The sequence below is a fragment of the Ips typographus genome, linkage group LG2 (genome assembly GCF_016097725.1).
Source record: "Ips typographus isolate SLU linkage group LG2, UJ_Ityp_2.0, whole genome shotgun sequence".
NCBI classification, from domain to species: domain Eukaryota; kingdom Metazoa; phylum Arthropoda; class Insecta; order Coleoptera; family Curculionidae; genus Ips; species Ips typographus.
Window position 1 is genome coordinate 25,810,064 of NC_138423.1, and position 16,921 is coordinate 25,826,984.

A 16,921-nucleotide genomic window follows, 5' to 3' on the forward strand; every position below is an offset into this window, starting at 1 on the left:
GTAAAACCGAACGATTTACTGGCACCAGTTTTTCTGCTATCCCAATAAGAGCACGGGCAAATTACGGAAATCGTTTCTATTATTGGGTCGTAAAACTTTCGTTTCCATTTCAATAACCAGTTATTTACCTTTTGTCCCCGACACGCAAGATAAACGCGGGGTAGTAAAATGAAAGGGCAATAAATCTAAATTATTCCTCTAATCTGAAGTGTTAAGATGTGATTTAAAAGCGCGCACAGGGCAATTACGTTCCTAACCTGACCGTAACTCACAAATGCGAGAAATTTTAATATTGGAGACAAGAGGAATGGCGCCTAGCACCGATGTTACCAACTTTTAAATGTAGCACCTCTCTGCGGCTATTAAGATATTTTTACATAAGCAATAATAAGTCTATTGAGGTTGTCTTAGGTCAACCAATCTATATACAGGGTGATTCAAATTCGACCTTCACCATTGGGATCTTGGAAAGTTTTAAAAATTTTGATTTTCCAATTATGTACTTCCGAAGATATCCGGAAAAACTGAACATTTTTTGAGGAGATATCCCAAAACTAAAAGCATCTTTTACTTGACAGTTGGTGGACTTTTCACACGCAGCTAGTTGGCCTGAACATACTTTCAATGAAAATGAAGAAAAATGCATTTCCGACGGATTGGACTGGAAATAATCAAATAATGTATTGTCAGTTGACACTATAAGAGCACAAAACTAAAGAAGAACGTGATTGTCAAGCGCTGGAGTTATTTATAAAAAGTATCGATACTTTGTAAAAATATTGATTTTTTTACATATTCGGATATTAAAGTACTGAAGTACAAGTCAATTTTTAGGATTATTATATCCTGTAAATCCATTATATTTACGTATTCCTGCACACCCTTTTCTTTTAAAACAACATCCAAGCACCTTTACCCGCCCCGTCTTAAACCTTAAACTTTCAAACAGACAACTAAATTTAGAACATATGAAATGAGCGTATAACTAAGACGGAGTCGAGCATCTGGACCAGTCTGTTAAAGTCAGTTGTTTTTGCCAATGATCGGGCACACCGCAACTTTCATGTATTTTGTTTAGTTGTTAGAGCTCATTAAAACTGATACATTCATGTTTGTGGTTTCTTGCCACAATGAGATTGAAAGTGATTGTTCGGGTTAGGCCTCTGTCACAAAGGTAAGAAGACCATTCACTAATTGCGTGTGTTATTGGGGCAAATCTATATATTGAAAGCGATGTGTGGCAATGATTGATTTTGCAATCTTTTTGGAGAACCAATCTATTTTTTTGATGTTACTTCCAGTGTTATAGGTGGTATTTCGTTATTCTTTGTTCAAATTCACTGATTTATTTGTAACAGTGGTTTGTTTTGTTTCTAATTAAGTCATGTTTTTTGTAAGACAGAAGAAAGATCACTATAATGTTTCATTTCACATTTTTCTATAAAATTGCACAAAAACGGTAAACAATAATGTTTTTAAGTTGGTTGGACGTGGTTTCATGTATTATACCCAAAAAAAGTTTTTTTTCTGGATACACATTATTTGTGTAATCCTAGTCCTTCTAGGAAGATTTTTTACCCTAATGAGTGATACATTTGAGTCATTTAAAAAATCCAGTGCTATGATTTACGATTCCCTAAAATATAGTTTACTTGAGTGGTATATTCGCAAAGAAAAAAATGTGCGGATTTAAGTCTGGAAATTTTGGCGGCCATATACTCACTATAGACCTTATAAGAATCTTGTATCTGAAATAATTAACAACTATATTTAAAGTAACCCGGATGTAAAATATAAGAAAACCAAACAGGTAAGTAAACAAGTTAAAAATAATACAACTTTGTTGAAGAAAAACTTCAAAAAAAAGCCGACCATCTATTGTCGTTGTGAAATATGTAAATAAACCTAACTTTGTGGCTTAGGGTCATTCATTATATTTTGACTGACTGAGTGACACCCACCTACAACAGCCTAAACGTCGATATTTTTATAAATTTAGAACGGACATTAGCCGAAGTTCTTTGGGAAGATCCGTTTTCCTCTGGTCTTCAAAAATATTATGATAAGTTGGGAGCGCACCGTTGCGGGGTTATTTCGAGTGAAAGAGGCACCTCGAAAATAGATGTACAAACAAAAAAGCCCAACGCACTTCCGGTGGCGGTATTTTGTTGTCGCCAAGGGCAGTGTCACTTTACTACACAAGGTGGCGCTTTTCATTATCTTGTTTAGCTCTCATTAGACTCACACCCATCAAATTAACAAACATTAGTTGATTGATACAAGACATATCATTTAGGCAATAAGTGATTAATAACTTTGGCAACAATGCACTGGTTACAAAAAATGAATAATTTGCGTCCGAATTAAAGAGTCTCTAATTACGTCACCGGGAATCGTGCCAGGCTCATTTTATTTAAGCTAAAAATGAAAAGCAAGACTTAATAGCACATCATAACGCATAAAACTGTATTAATGGCAGATTGCACCGACGTTTTTAAGGGCACCCTAAGGTTCATCTAGGCTAAGTTGTGATTTGACTGTGACAGATCACGTGCACAAAGTCACAGTCAAATTAAAACCTAACCTAAGGTGTCCTTAAATGCAATTGGGCATAAGTTTATATTTTGAACCTTAAATTTCACTATTATAGTAGACGACCCTATTTACACTGCTTTATTTCCGATCAATCTTGGTTATTTATAATTTTTGAAAGAAATTGAGCTTAAAAGAATGTCAAAATTACGAGCTACATTTTGACGTTTGAGCGAACCTCCTAACTGTCAAAGGAACCAAGTTAGAAGCTGTCAAATGTGATACCTTTAATATTTCTAATACAGTTATACTCATCCATACTGTTATATTTCGTGTCAAATAACTCGGTTATTGGTATTTTTTTTATATTTTGACGTTTTTACCGAAATGTGTGGCTGACAGTAACGAAATTAGCATGCACCTTTAATTTCTAAAGAAACAGAAGAAAAATTACAGTTTGAAGAAAACGGAAAGAGTGACAAGAACCTTTTTCGAACAGTTTGGGTTTATGAGGAACGCACACTATATCTTCAAAAACCTTTGATGGGAGAGTAAGTAGGTATACTAAACTTTTGTATTTTGGTTTGGCGTGCACAACAGTGTTTCTAGTTTTCTCAGTTATTAGTGTATTTTTCATAAAAACTCTTTGAGCTACATTTTGACGTTTGAACGAACCTCCTAGCTTTCTTAGGAATCAATATAGGACCTGTCAAATTTTGACATCTTTAAAGAGCTTGTACACTGGCACTGCCCTATTCCCGATCAAATATCTCGGTTATTTGTAATTTTTAAAAGAAAATCGTGTTGAGTTAAACCTCGGTCAAAATTTTGACGTATCAACGAATCTTCTAGCTGTCATAGTAACCAAGTTAGCACGTGTCAAATAAGGACACTTGGCATCTTTAAAGAAATAGAAGCATTTGGAAAAAGCTGAGAATAGAGAGATTGATCGATGAAATGTATTAAAACTCTGAAAATATTATAATCTATAAAATTTTGATATTTTGACTGGGAAAATCGAGTCGACGAATCTGGCAATCCTGATTATAATTTATAATACCCTTGTTCGTTATTTTTAAATTTTCAAATTGACTCCTTTTATAAAATTTTTCATCTTCATCATTTTGTTCACGACCATTCAATAATGCAGTTCAGCTTGTTGGAGAAGTCAGAAGTTAAATTATGGTAAATCCACATGTGCAGTATTGGTAAAAAAAAAGCAGCTTTCTGCTGAGATCTACGCAAATATTGCACATGTGAACTTACCATGAGGGTCATGTAACTAAACTTTTAGCAGAACTGCAACCAAAATTACATTATTGCATTTCAGAGAGAAGCAAAACGGTAGCGAAAATGTCGTTACGGTAGAAAATGGCAGCCACATTGCAGTCACCAATATCAAGGTATAATTGGCTTTGTTGTATATCTTTTCCGCTTTATTTGTTCACTTTTTACGAAATTTCAGGTTCCGGAACAACATAAAGGTGACAGCAGGAAAAGAGTACGCCGTTTTGCTTTTGATTATTGCTACAATGAAGAAGTTAACCAGGACCAAGTGAGTACAAAGTATAGTAATACTTCACCATAACGACAGTGAATCCCTTTTAAAGTAAAAAATAACCTACTCATCTATATCAAATATTGGTTATTTTTATAAATATGCCAAAACGAAAAGTTTCTCTTTGACGTGTCATCAGGAAGTAACAGAACAATAATACATAATAATTATAGAAACAACAGTTGTCCCGAACTCTAGAAATCATGACACCGTTGCAGTTTTATAGGAACAGGCATCGTAAAACTCACCAAAAAGGGGCACACGCATCTATAAACAGCAATAAAATTTACGGAAACTGTACGATATTTATTTTTGTAGATTTTCGAAACGGTGGAAAACCTAGTCGGTACCTCCTTGAAGAATCGCCAACATGCGTGCGTGTTGGCTTACGGACAGACATCATCAGGAAAAACCTACACCATGATGGGAAATGCACACGATCCCGGACTAACTCCCAGATTGTGTAAGAGGATTTTTAAATATTTTGAAGGAGGCTCTTTGACTGAGGAAGCAGTCAAAATTTCTGTTAGGTAAGAACGTTAGATAATGTGTAATATCCCACATTTATAGATTCACCAACAGATCAATATTTCAGTTAATCAGTGCATGCAATTATTACAATCTTATGTGAGAGTGGGAAACATACCAGTTGTGTGTAACTGATTATTTTACACAATAATTTTCAATTATAAACCACCCTGTATACACACGGTAACTGGATAAACTCTATAGTGATTGTTATTAACGAAACTAGGAAAAAAAACAGTTAATCCTCGCAATTCTCTTTGATGGATGAATTGAACTTGGAATAACAAATGGTGATGGGAAATGGTCGGGAACCGTGTAAAAACTCATGAAATTGAGTTCAGTTTTAAATGGGATTCGACGTGATTAAGTGTGTTTTCCGTTCCGTGCTTTTGGTGCACGTATTTTTCGATAGCACGCGATTAAGTTACTTGATCGAATATTTATCTGTATTATTTGGAATAAGTAGCATCGAAGAGGATATAAAAGTGGTATGTTTTATTTAAAACCATCACCAATATTTTTGGAAAAACATTGTTATAACGATAATTCTGTAATTTCATAATATTCAGAGTTGCAAAAAATTGAAGTAATCCGTTATAAACCGAAATTTGACAAAAAATTCTAGTCAAACTACTTAGCATTTTAGGAAAAAGTGTATTTTTTGTTACAGCTATTTCGAAATTTACAATGAAAAAGTGGCAGACTTGCTTACTAGCGATGAAAAACACGGAGAAGGTAGACATTTAAAAGTTAGGGAACATCCAAAAAAAGGACCCTACGTTGAAGGTATTTCAAATTATATTTTAATTTGAAAATAATTGATTATTAACTTTCATTAACCAGAACCTACAGTTGATATTAACAAGTCACTAGTACACACAATGATGTAATTTTAGTTTCAATCATGCATGCTTATGTGTATAATTTTTGTTTAACATTGCTTGACGCTATGAATAAAACGACATGAATAACAATAATAATTGTTGATTTGACAATTTTACATGCCAATTTGTGTTGTTATTTTTTTTACTATAATAACATTCTAACGTTTGTTTTGCACTACTAATTAAGCTACAACAACCAAAACTAAACAAATTTTGATCCTTTAATACAGGTCTCTCTCAGCATGTGGTAACCACCGATTGCCAGTTGTTGGAACGTTTGGAATCTGGAACTAAAAAGCGCCGAGTCGGTTCTACTACTACCAATTCGTGTTCCAGCAGGAGTCATTCGGTGTTTTCGATCAGCTGCGACGGGGTCACACTTCATCTTTTGGATTTAGCGGGAAACGAAAGGGCGGGAAGTCGTTGTTACGGTCCGAATCGGTTTCGAGAGGGTGCCAACATCAATAAAAGTCTAGTCGCTTTGGGTACTGTTATATCAGCGTTAGGTGAGTTATTCAGTTCTGTTTGAAAAAGATAGATGTTGCCATTTTGTTACTAACATTAACTGAATCTTCTTCACTTTTAATACTACAGAAATACACAGTACAGAGTACAGTAGTTCTTAATGTAGAAAAGGTATTAAATATATTCATTTATTACAAAAAACACTATATAAGAACGCTTAGAAGAGACTGACACAGTTTTAGGCAAAACATTATCTTCTTAACACTTGGTGAATGCGCCGCCGCTTAGTGATGAACAAAATGTAAACTGTGTGATTTATACAAAATTCAAATAAAGAATAATTTATTAAATTCGGTTTTTTTGGATCAATTTTAGGGTTTGCTAGCTCCGCTAGAGGACACTTTTCGACTACAATTTAATACAGTTTAATTCACATACAACAATTTTTCACCCTTAAATTATCCTCCAATCAATTTGGACCACCATGTAGGTTAGGTTAACGAGCTGTTCTGACACTTTTATAGAAAAACATATATTTTGATTATCATGTATCTCAAAAATAAGTTACTTAACTTTGGTAAATACTATCTTATACAAGTAAGTACTAATCCGTATGTATAGAAGAGGTGGTATGTGTATAGGTGCTTATAGTTTACAAAAGTCTAAAATCTTGATATTAATTCAATCATAACATCCAGTCAAATTAATGAAAGGAAATTCAACTCTTTTTCTAACCCAAATTCCAATACACAAAGTTATTTTTATCTGTAAAAGCGTCTTCACGGACTCCAGTGCAGTTTTCATTAAAGAAGTCAGTGGCGCCAATTTTTTATTATTTAAACGATGTAGATTTGTTAAGGTGTATAGCTAATATTTTTTTTATTACAATGATTGATTAGTTCATTCTTGTACGTAAACTGTATTCAAGTGGTACAGTAAAGAAAATAGAACGGAAATCGAAACGAAATAAGATTCGCGTCGCCTCTGAAAAGTGTCGCATCACAAATGCAGACGTATTATTTCTGGACCGAATTTTTAGATCTAAATATCTTGGTCGTCGGCTCGTCGACTTTCTTCCGAGTCCATTTCAGACGTGTCTTTTCTATAGTTGGTTTATCAGTTTTATCGGTGTGAAGTGATTTCCAATCGATTCCACTTTCAGTAAGTAGTTTACCAGTTTAACAATATTCTTTTAAAAGCTAACATTACCTTTCATTAATAGTCCTCAAGCAACCTTTTGGAAAACTTATTAAAAGTGTCATAAGACGGTAACAAAGTTATGGGAAAATCAAAATTTTCAAAATTGAGCTTTGTTATGATAGAGCCTGATCAAATTACTGTTAAAAACATACAAATTACCATTAATTTGACATTAGAAAAACCCTGATAAACACTATCATATTAATTATTATTAGGTTTCTACAATCTATTTAAAATCAAATTTTAATTTCAGCGGACCATTCAAAAATTTTGTCCAATCCAAGAAATAAATTTGTCCCATACCGTGACTCGGTCCTGACATGGCTTCTAAAGGACACTTTGCAAGGCAACTCAAACACTGTTATGATTGCTAGTAAGATTTTTATTTCCAAACTGTTTTCACTGCTAAATAGTAATTTTGTTTTGTCCAGCCGTTTCACCGTCCAATCTGTACTACAGCGAAACGGTTAACACGCTTCGTTTTGGACAGAGGGCCAAACATATTGTATACAAACCGGTAATCGTGGAAGACTCTAAGGAGGGCATCATCAGGGAGTTGAGATTGGAAATTGCTCGATTACGTGCGCTTTTAATGCTGTCCTCCGCATCAAACCAGGTAAATCACTCTGTGTAACCTTCTTCAAAAATTGTAATTGTGTTGATTTGTACAGAACCATCCCCTACAAGAAAAAATCGACAATCACACTGAGGCCACCAATTCACTGACAGAAACCTTAATCCCTACGATGAACGTCCAAAGCACCGTGTCCGAAACTCCGACTAAACTGAAAGCAATTTATCGCTCCAACAGCGTGGATACGGATAAATCAAAATCCTTCAGTTCACAGGAGTCCTTACAATCACATAAAGAAGATAGCAAAACTAGAACATCTTCCTCGGGTAGCTCAGCTCGAAGACTTTCCAGCGGCAGTTCGGGGTCGCCCTCAGTGCACCCTAAACAAACGGCACTCTCACTAAAACGACAAGCAATAAATAAAAACGTTCCACTACTAAAAAGTATTACTCAGCGCAAGCTTTTGCCTCCACCCGCCAAGAATCTCATAGAAAAAGGTGTGAGCACCGAAGTGTCAGGTTTGAGAAACAAACCGAAACCTCCAAGTGTGGTTCAAAGTTCTAAACCCAGAGCTCAAATTGTAGCCGCCGTAACAAGCCGATTGTATAATAAAGTAAAGAAGCTCGACGTGGGAACTTCTACAGAAAACTTAGCTCCAACTGTTAATAAGGAGCTGTCCATATGCAGTAATGCTAGAAATAGATTGCGTGAACTAACGCATAAAGCCTTAAAAGCCCATAGAAGCAAAAATCAAGAGACTCAAACTGAGTTGTTTCCAGTTTTGAGGGTCAAAGAAGTCGCTACAGACTGTACGGATTTAAAGTCTGAGCTAGGAGAAGTGCAAGATGCGTTTACAGAACCAGTACCACCGAGTCCTCTTCAAGATGCTGAAGTGACTTGCACACTCCTCAATCAGTTTGATAAGGCAGCACTGCAAAACTCACTACATTTTACAAGAAGTTGCGGAAGCCAAACTAATTCCAGTGAAGATAAAAGTAGCGTGTCGTTCACTAAATACTTGCTTGCAGAAAAAAATCCCATTTTCACCGAAGCTGTAAATATCAACATATCCCACAACTACTTAAACCAGTCCGATGATAGTTTGGAAAGTCCCCGAAATAGCCTCGTGTCTTTCCCGACTCCAGACTTAATCAGCAATCATAATTCATTGGAAGAAAAAAAATTGGTGCAACCTGACTGCATTCATTTGCAGGCTCCAACCCTCGAAACCGCCTACTACATCCCATCAACTACTGTTTACTCTTGCATCGCTGACGTGCGTACAGTACCTGATTATAAGGATCGTCTTACCAGTATTAAAGTTTTAGCAGCGCTAGCACCTCAAAGTATTTTGCAAACAACCAATCCAGACCAATGTAATTTGCTCCCAGATTTTTGTCCTAAACTTGCCGAGGCTGACAGATCCAGACAAACCAACTACTTACACACCCCAACGAGTTTCAAACCAGAAGTGCATTATTGTAGCACCCAAACACTTTCCACCTCAAGTGGCAGCAGTTGCAAAGAGTCCGAGGATGAACGAACAAGCATTCCCCCAGACTATTTCGTTTCAAATGAAAAGAAAGTCCAACGGAATAAAAAACCACGTAGACAAAAAAATGAACGACTAATGGAAGCCATGAAGGAATTTCTGCAAGAAGCCAAAGTACTCATGTCAAATTTAGCGGAAACCCGAAACTTCGAAAGAGTGCAATGCCACCAGCCCCACCTAGATGAGTTTGACATCCAAGTGACTTTAAACGACATCAGTGGATTACACAACAGTTTGGAATCAGGCACGCAAAAAAGCACCCAAACTACCCCAGCTTCAGTGGCAAACACCTCATCGCAAACGTCCATTTGGTCCCACAACGTGGCGAACAAATACGAAGCTCTACTGGAAGATTCCTGTAAAAGACTGCAAGAGAAAATCGACCAAACACCACGTTCCAGACACGTCAGCCTCACATCCGAAGATTTGTTTAAAGATGAAATGTGCTCCGGGCTGAGATACAATCCGTGGGATTTGAGTCACGTGGAAGAGTTCTCCAGCTTGGAGAGTCAACCTGCGACATTTTCAGATTATGGCAGTTTGCCGAGGAAAACCCATAAAAGGCACAGAACCCCAACTTGTAGTCCTAGTGTTTTTTTGAAGCAACTTACAGAAGTGAGACGACAAATTATTGAGAATTCGAGAGATGAGATGATGCATGAAAGTAACATTAGTCACTAAAAGGATTTGTTGATAATAGACCAGTTTTGAGTTGCTATGTTAAGTTTTGAATTTTAATCTTATGTACTAATTAGTTAGTTAAGTATTTATTTAATAATAGAGGTTAATAATAATATGTGTAACGTCCACTTAACTTTTTTAACATTATTGTAGTACCTACCAAATAATTTATTACAAATGGATTCTAAGCAGTGCTAGTAGTAGTTATTACTAGAAAAGGCTAATTTAATTAATTCCCGATGTATTTAAAAGCGCCCTAGGTCTTACTTAAGCTAAATCATGCTTTGACTGTGACAGGTCATATGCAAAATGTCACAGTCAAATTAAAACTAATCTAAATAGGTAAATCCGGTAAATTTCAACATGATTCTAGAAGCCGTTGGCACCTGGCACTTTCTTAATGGATCTGGAAGCTTTAGACGGTTCTCAATAGCATTTAGAGGTCTATAGAACTTTCAAAATGGTCCTAGAAGCCTCTGGCAATTTAAAACAGTTCTGGGAAAGTTTAAGACAGTCATAGAAAGCTCTGGAACTTTTCAGTAGCATTTAGAACTCTTTGGCACACTCAAAACGATCCTAGAGGCCTCTGACAATTTAAAGCACAACAGGAAGGTTTAAGACACTTGTAGAAGCTTCTGGCATTTTTAGAAGGTTGTCAGTAGCATTTAGAGGTCTCTGGCACTTTCAAAATGACTCTAAAGATTTTTGGTAATTTAAATCAAAGTTTATATTTAAAGGGAAAGTAACATAAAGCCTTCTCCACAAAACTTTTATTATCCCAAAAGGTGAATAAAGACGGGCTCAACTAGTTGGGTTATAGAAATACCCATCATCAGGAGCTAAAAGGTAAAGTCTAACAAAGAATGCTTATAAATAACGTGGAACGTACCTTATAGTACGGTGAAAGGGGCGTCGGCTGTCTTTTTACATGGGGGAGACAGTAAAACCCAGATTTGAAAAAACTTTCTGGGGGTAAGAAAACTCAAAACTAAGTAATCAAAAAACAATTGTAGAGTAACAATACTTACCCCTATCTGGAGAAAAAGAAACCTTAAAATTACAGCCATAATGGCTAACAATATAAATCAGTTAATTAAACAAGAGAACACATTTGGTCAGGACGACCCTTAGTTAAGGGGATTGTAATTTAACATTTTCATTTTTGTTATTGTCATGGAGAAGGCTTTGTGTTACTTTCCTTTTCTTTAAATTTGCTTTCAACACCACTTTGAGAAAATGGACTTACTACTTCGCTTTACAAAGTTTATATACCATTGCTATTTTTCTACAAACCAAAATTAGAAGAAATGTTCAAAGAATGTTAGAAAGTATTTTTAGAAAAGTAGAAATTCGTTTACATTTCTTGATTGATATTGAAAAAAAAATAAGGTTTTTTTTTTCACTTTCTATGACAAAAATCGGTGAAGGTATAAAAATCGATTAGAACTTAAAATCGTAGTACTATTATTTGGTACTTACCTATTTTATCTGGTAACCGAAATAAACAATTCTACTGTTTTATTCTTGTTGAACCTACGCGTATTAAGGTAGGTAAACATCAAAAAGTTCAAATAGTACTAACAATTACGTGTATTGTTATCATTGTTACGAATATATAAATTGTGAATCAAACTAATGAAGGCGTTAAAAAAGTAGATTAGAAATGATACGAACAGCTGGCAAAAAAAACGAGAGACATGAAAAAAGTTGCAAAATTAAGAAACTAACACTCTCACTCTTGCATGGATGCAGGTTCTGCGGAGGCAGCCTGAGCAGGAGTCTGTCCCTCCTTATCCTTCTTCTTCGATCCAGACACAATATCATCGATACGCAACAACAAAATTGCTGTCTCAATTGCCGTTTTATAGGTTTGCAATTTAACGGCCAACGGCTCCCACAATCCCTTCTCCTTCTGTTCGACCAGCTCTCCAGACTCACCGTCAATACCCCACGTACAGGGCACATTCGGGTCGGTGTGATTAGCGTGTTTGGCACGCAACGCCGTCAAAGTTTTAATGGTGTTGGCGCCACAGTTTTGTGCCAAAGTACGAGGAATTATTTCAAGCGCGTGCGCCAGCGCACGGTACGGTCCATGAGTGGCTTTTTGCAATAGACGTTGAGCCACGGCCATTTCTATTGCGCCCCCACCCGGAACCAAACGGGGAGATAGTACGATGTTACGGGCCACTTGTAGAGCGTCTTGAAGGTTTCTCTCGGTTTCGTTTAGGATGTCCTTGCTTGCTCCTCGCAGAACAATCGTGCAAGCCTATAAGTTTTTATGTTATGATATGCTGATGAAAAATGGGTGATTTGAATACCCTGTGTAAATAAATATGTATGCTTACCTTAGGATTTTTACATTTTGTGATGAAACAAAAATATTCATCGCCCAACTTTTTGATTTCAAAGAGACCAGCCCCAGTTCCAACATCGGACTCTTGCAATTCTTCAGTTCGGTTGACCACGGTGCCACCGCAAGCACGGGCTACCCTGTTGTTGTCTGACTTTCTCAATCTGCGAATAGCGCTGATTCCTAAGTTAAACATCATTAATAGCAAAAATTTCATCGAAAACACTAAAACCTACCAGCTTTAAGTAAAAAGTGTTGCGCCAAGTCTGAGACTCCTTTTTCAGTAATCACTACGTCCGGTTTTAGTGCAATTATATCTTCGCACTGTCTCCTAACAAATTCTTCTTCTAGCTCCAACATTCTAGTGAAATCCCCCTCCGACGTGATTTCTACATTGGTTTGAGATTCGCCCTTTCTATATTCCAATGAACAATCCAGCAAAACGATCCTGGGATTCTCAATGTAGCGCCTCATTTTCGGATGAGTCACATCTTTATTCAGCATCACGCCACTCAAAATTTCAGAGTCTTCAATTGACCCTCCTGGGATTTTTTCCACTTTGGCGTAGCGCTTTATATCGACCTCAGTTCTACCGTTTTCTTCCAACATGACAGTCTGAACGGCGTCCAAAGCAATGTTAACGGCCAAGTCAGACCATTTGCTGATGAATTTGGTGCCGATGCACCCTTTGACGACATTGCCAAGAGCCGCTTTATCGTTTCTGTCGATAGGCACGCTCAAAGGCCCTTCAAGGAGAGTTATTATATCCTCCAAAGCTTGTCGATACTGCCTGATGATTACTGTAGGATGGATTTGTTGACCCAAGAATTGTTCGGCGGAAGCCAACATTTCTCCAGCCAAAACTATGACTGAAGTTGTTCCATCGCCAACTTCTTCGTCTTGAGTTCTGGCAATTTCGATCATACTTTTGGCGGCAGGATGCTGCACGGTTATCTCTCGAAGAATAGCATTGCCGTCGTTGGTCATTACAATGCCACCCATTGGGTCCATAAGCATTTTTAACATTGCTTGTGGTCCCAGGCATGTTCGGATTACATCGGCAATTTGCTGCAAGTATAAAAATTTTGTTAATAATGTATTAGTAATTAGTGTTAAGGAAATGAAGGACAAGGGCAGTAAATACAAAAATCAGCATGTAACATTTAATTTTTGCAACTGATGACTAAAAAATCATTTTGTATCATAAATATGTGTTTCCTGAAGATTTCCATAGATTCAAAATCATAGGATATACAAAATTAGCAGGAAAATTGTGCCTATGACTATAGGACATTTTCTACTTAAAATACAAAGTGGAAAAAATCATATAGTCTGTTCAGTGGTGACCTCTGACGTCACAATCATCAGCAAAAACGTATGTCGGTGATTGTAGTGGTTTCTAGAACATTCAAAATGGTCCTACAGGCTTCTGGCAATTTAAAACAATTCTAGGAATGTTTAAAATAACTTAGAGGCCTATGACAATTTAAAACAGTTATGGAAAGGTCAAAGACACCTATAGAAGGCTCTAGCACTTTTTACAAGATTTTCAATAGCATTTTTTACAATTCTATGGTACATTCGAAATGGTTCTAGAGTACCACTTTTTAAAAGGTTTTCAATAGCATTTAGAGATCTATGGATCTTTCAAAATGGTTTTAAAGGCATTTTGTAATTTAAAATAGTTAAGGGAAAGTTTAAGACACTTATATAACCCTCTGACACCCACAAGAAGGTTCTCACTAGCATTTAGGGGTCTCTAGTACTTTCAAAATGGCCATAGAGGATTCTGGCAATTTACTTACAATCTTTTCTGGCAAAAGTCACTGAACAAAGTATAACTTAAAAAAGTTCTGACACACTCTGTAGGCATACATTAAAACCAGAAAACCAACCACAAAATGTAAAAAAACACAAACTCCTTATGGAGTGTAATTTTTAGATAAGCATTTTTTATGCTTAACTAACATCAACATCTCATAATCTCTGAACATTGAGTAGAAATATTAATACTCTGTTATTCTGTATGTCCAGAATGTATATAAAAAACCATATGAGCAAAAAAAAATTGAAAACAAAGATATTTAAAATGTTATAAAATCAGTAAATCTTATAGGCAGTAAATACCACAAAACTGACATTTGCTTCAAGACTATTGGTAGCTACAATAGTTATTACATTTTTGCTCCAACTGTTGCAGTTTTCTCATTATCCCATTGATGTGCTTTAAAAAGTAGGGTTAACTTTTATAAAACCAAATTTTGCATGATTAAATAGACATAAAGAGGTGATACTACATTTTTAGTAAAATACAAACGAAATGAACTGTAGAGAACCACCAGATTCTCAGTGAAAAATTTGAAAACACGTGAAAATCACACCTTTCCGGCGTTTATGTTCTCCAGCTGAACTTTCCGTCCGGATTCTCTTTTGGTATTCTGGCCTGAAAGAAACGCAATGAATAGAAAATGGTAAGAAATAGAGGAAATTATAATTTTACTTACTCAGAACTAAAATTGGAGCTCGTCCACCCCCAAACATTTTAATTTTTTTTAAATCACAAGGTTTTGCTTTTGTAGGGAGTTAAAAATCTCTTGGGATTGACTCTGTCTGTCAGTAATGCGCTATACCGTCAGCTGTCATTGTCTGTGTCACTTTATGGTCACTTTTTTTGCCATGCGTCGTTTGTGATTGGTGGTTGGTAATTAACCTTTTGATTGGTTTGGGTTTGGCTGTTTGAGTTTTTAGGTTAGGTTAAGTTTACTACACTCGCACTCTACTCTACACTACTTCAATTCAAATTTCAAATTTGAGGGGTGACAGGGAGACAGGGACAGGGTGACGTGTTTGTATTTTTGTATCTCTACATTCTCTGCTCAATATTTATGTTAAATATTATAATTAAGTATTTTGTTCACTGTTCAGTGTTGTTAAACCTTACAACCGTTGAATAAACCACTATTTATGTATATTCTTAGTTAAAAGGGACCGCTTCAAGATGAATTACAACGCCAACGCTGGTCCTCGACAAGGTAAATTTGTCTTTACTTTAAAAGGTCACAATGGAAAACTGTTTATATTTTAGCTACTTTTGGTAAAAAAGTCAAAAGAGTCAGTGACGTTAATGCTATGGGCTATAATCCTTACAATAGCCCTAGCCCAACCCCTCAGCAAAACTTATATCCTAACATAGGTGGTCTAAATACTGATGGACCAAATATTGGAGATAGTTTTCAACAAGGTAAAAAATGGAATAGTATTATAATAGCTACAGTTGAAAATTAGGGTTTTGTTTTGTTACCAGTAACACACAATTTAATAGTAAATATGATATTTCCCAACTCTTTTTACCTACCTATGTCTCTCAAGGTTATGGACAACAGCAGCAATTTGATATTCCCCAACAACCAACCCAAACATCTTTCTCAGCATTTAATCAAGGCACTCCCAATGTTGGGCCCAATTTCAATACTCCACATCAAGGACCTCAACCTCCACAATATCAAAATGCTTTCCCTATGGCTGCCAACTTAGGAGTCTTGGGACAACCAGTTGTTCAAGATATGGCCATGCAATATGGGCAACAGGTTTGTAAGTGAACTTTTTTTAGAAGCTTATAGAGAAAGTTGTTTATAGTTGGCAGGTGCTGGCAAAACCATAATTAAACAGGAAATGGAAAAATATGTGCCACTGAGCAAGTTAAAGTATTACTTTGCTGTGGATACTAAATATGTTGTGTCCAAGCTGGCATTGTTGTTCTTTCCTTTTACACATTCAGTAAGTTCAAAATAGCATCTAACAAGCATTTTAAATCCATTTATATTGTTGTGTTTCAGGATTGGTCGGTTAAATATGAACAAGACGTTCCAATACAACCCAGATATGAAATTAATGCACCAGATCTTTACATTCCTGCAATGGCTTATGTGACTTACATTTTAGTTGCTGGTTTGGTTCTAGGAATGCAAGACAAATTCAGTCCAGAACAAATAGGAATTACTGCTTCATCAGCTTTGGCATGGTGTATCATAGAGCTGGCAGTTTACTCTCTCACTTTATACATGCTGCAAGTAAAGACAAGTTTAAAAACTCTAGATCTGTTGGCGTATTCTGGTTACAAATTTGTGGGCACTATAACCAGCATACTGTTAAGTGTAGTGTTAGGAAAAGCTGGTTTTTATGCAGCTTTGATCTATACAAACTTAGCCTTGGCATTCTTTTTGGTACGCAGTCTCAAAATACAAGTACTGTCAGAACATGCCAGTAAAGAACAATCTTATTATGATTCTGAAAATATGACAGGTCATAAAAGGAGGCTGTATTTTCTATTATTTGTTGCTGGAGCACAAATTGTGCTCTCTTGGTGGTTGTCATTTCATTTAGTTCCTTCAGGTGCCACTTTGACTCAGCCTACTGTAGTTTAATATTTGTTGTGCAAACTTTATATTTTTTTTTTTGAATTCAACTGTTTAGGTAACAATTAATAACGTAAAAACTGATATTTATTTGAAGGGTGTGTATAAATTTTAATGTCATAAACAAATTTATATTTGTAATTAAAAGATTTATATTTATAAGTGGTTCCTTAATTTATAAT

General features: G+C 36.0%; 3 protein-coding genes across 3 annotated transcripts; 2 read left to right on the top strand and 1 right to left on the bottom strand.

Moving 5' to 3' along the window:
* Positions 1-1,014: 1,014 nt before the first annotated feature.
* On the top strand, positions 1,015-10,166 carry LOC145725523 (uncharacterized). Its single transcript, XM_081974321.1, has 9 exons — positions 1,015-1,174; positions 3,863-3,935; positions 3,998-4,087; positions 4,409-4,620; positions 5,289-5,404; positions 5,733-6,008; positions 7,421-7,540; positions 7,599-7,783; positions 7,839-10,166. Exons 1-9 carry the CDS (start codon positions 1,131-1,133, stop codon positions 9,972-9,974), a joined length of 3,252 nt encoding a protein of 1,083 aa, XP_081830447.1. The 5' UTR covers positions 1,015-1,130; the 3' UTR covers positions 9,975-10,166.
* Positions 10,167-11,546: 1,380 nt separating this feature from the next.
* CCT3 (chaperonin containing TCP1 subunit 3) lies at positions 11,547-14,986 on the bottom strand. The gene is made up of 5 exons (XM_081974323.1): positions 14,829-14,986; positions 14,706-14,767; positions 12,561-13,392; positions 12,320-12,507; positions 11,547-12,240 (listed from the first exon to the last, which is right to left on the bottom strand). Exons 1-5 carry the CDS (start codon positions 14,863-14,865, stop codon positions 11,707-11,709), a joined length of 1,653 nt encoding a protein of 550 aa, XP_081830449.1. The 5' UTR covers positions 14,866-14,986; the 3' UTR covers positions 11,547-11,706.
* A 101-nt stretch (positions 14,987-15,087) lies between these two features.
* Positions 15,088-16,901, top strand: Yif1 (Yip1d-interacting factor 1). The gene is made up of 5 exons (XM_081974324.1): positions 15,088-15,356; positions 15,410-15,565; positions 15,694-15,911; positions 15,961-16,101; positions 16,161-16,901. The coding sequence occupies exons 1-5, from the start codon at positions 15,323-15,325 to the stop codon at positions 16,746-16,748; spliced, it is 1,137 nt and encodes a 378-aa protein (XP_081830450.1). The 5' UTR covers positions 15,088-15,322; the 3' UTR covers positions 16,749-16,901.
* Positions 16,902-16,921: the final 20 nt, after the last annotated feature.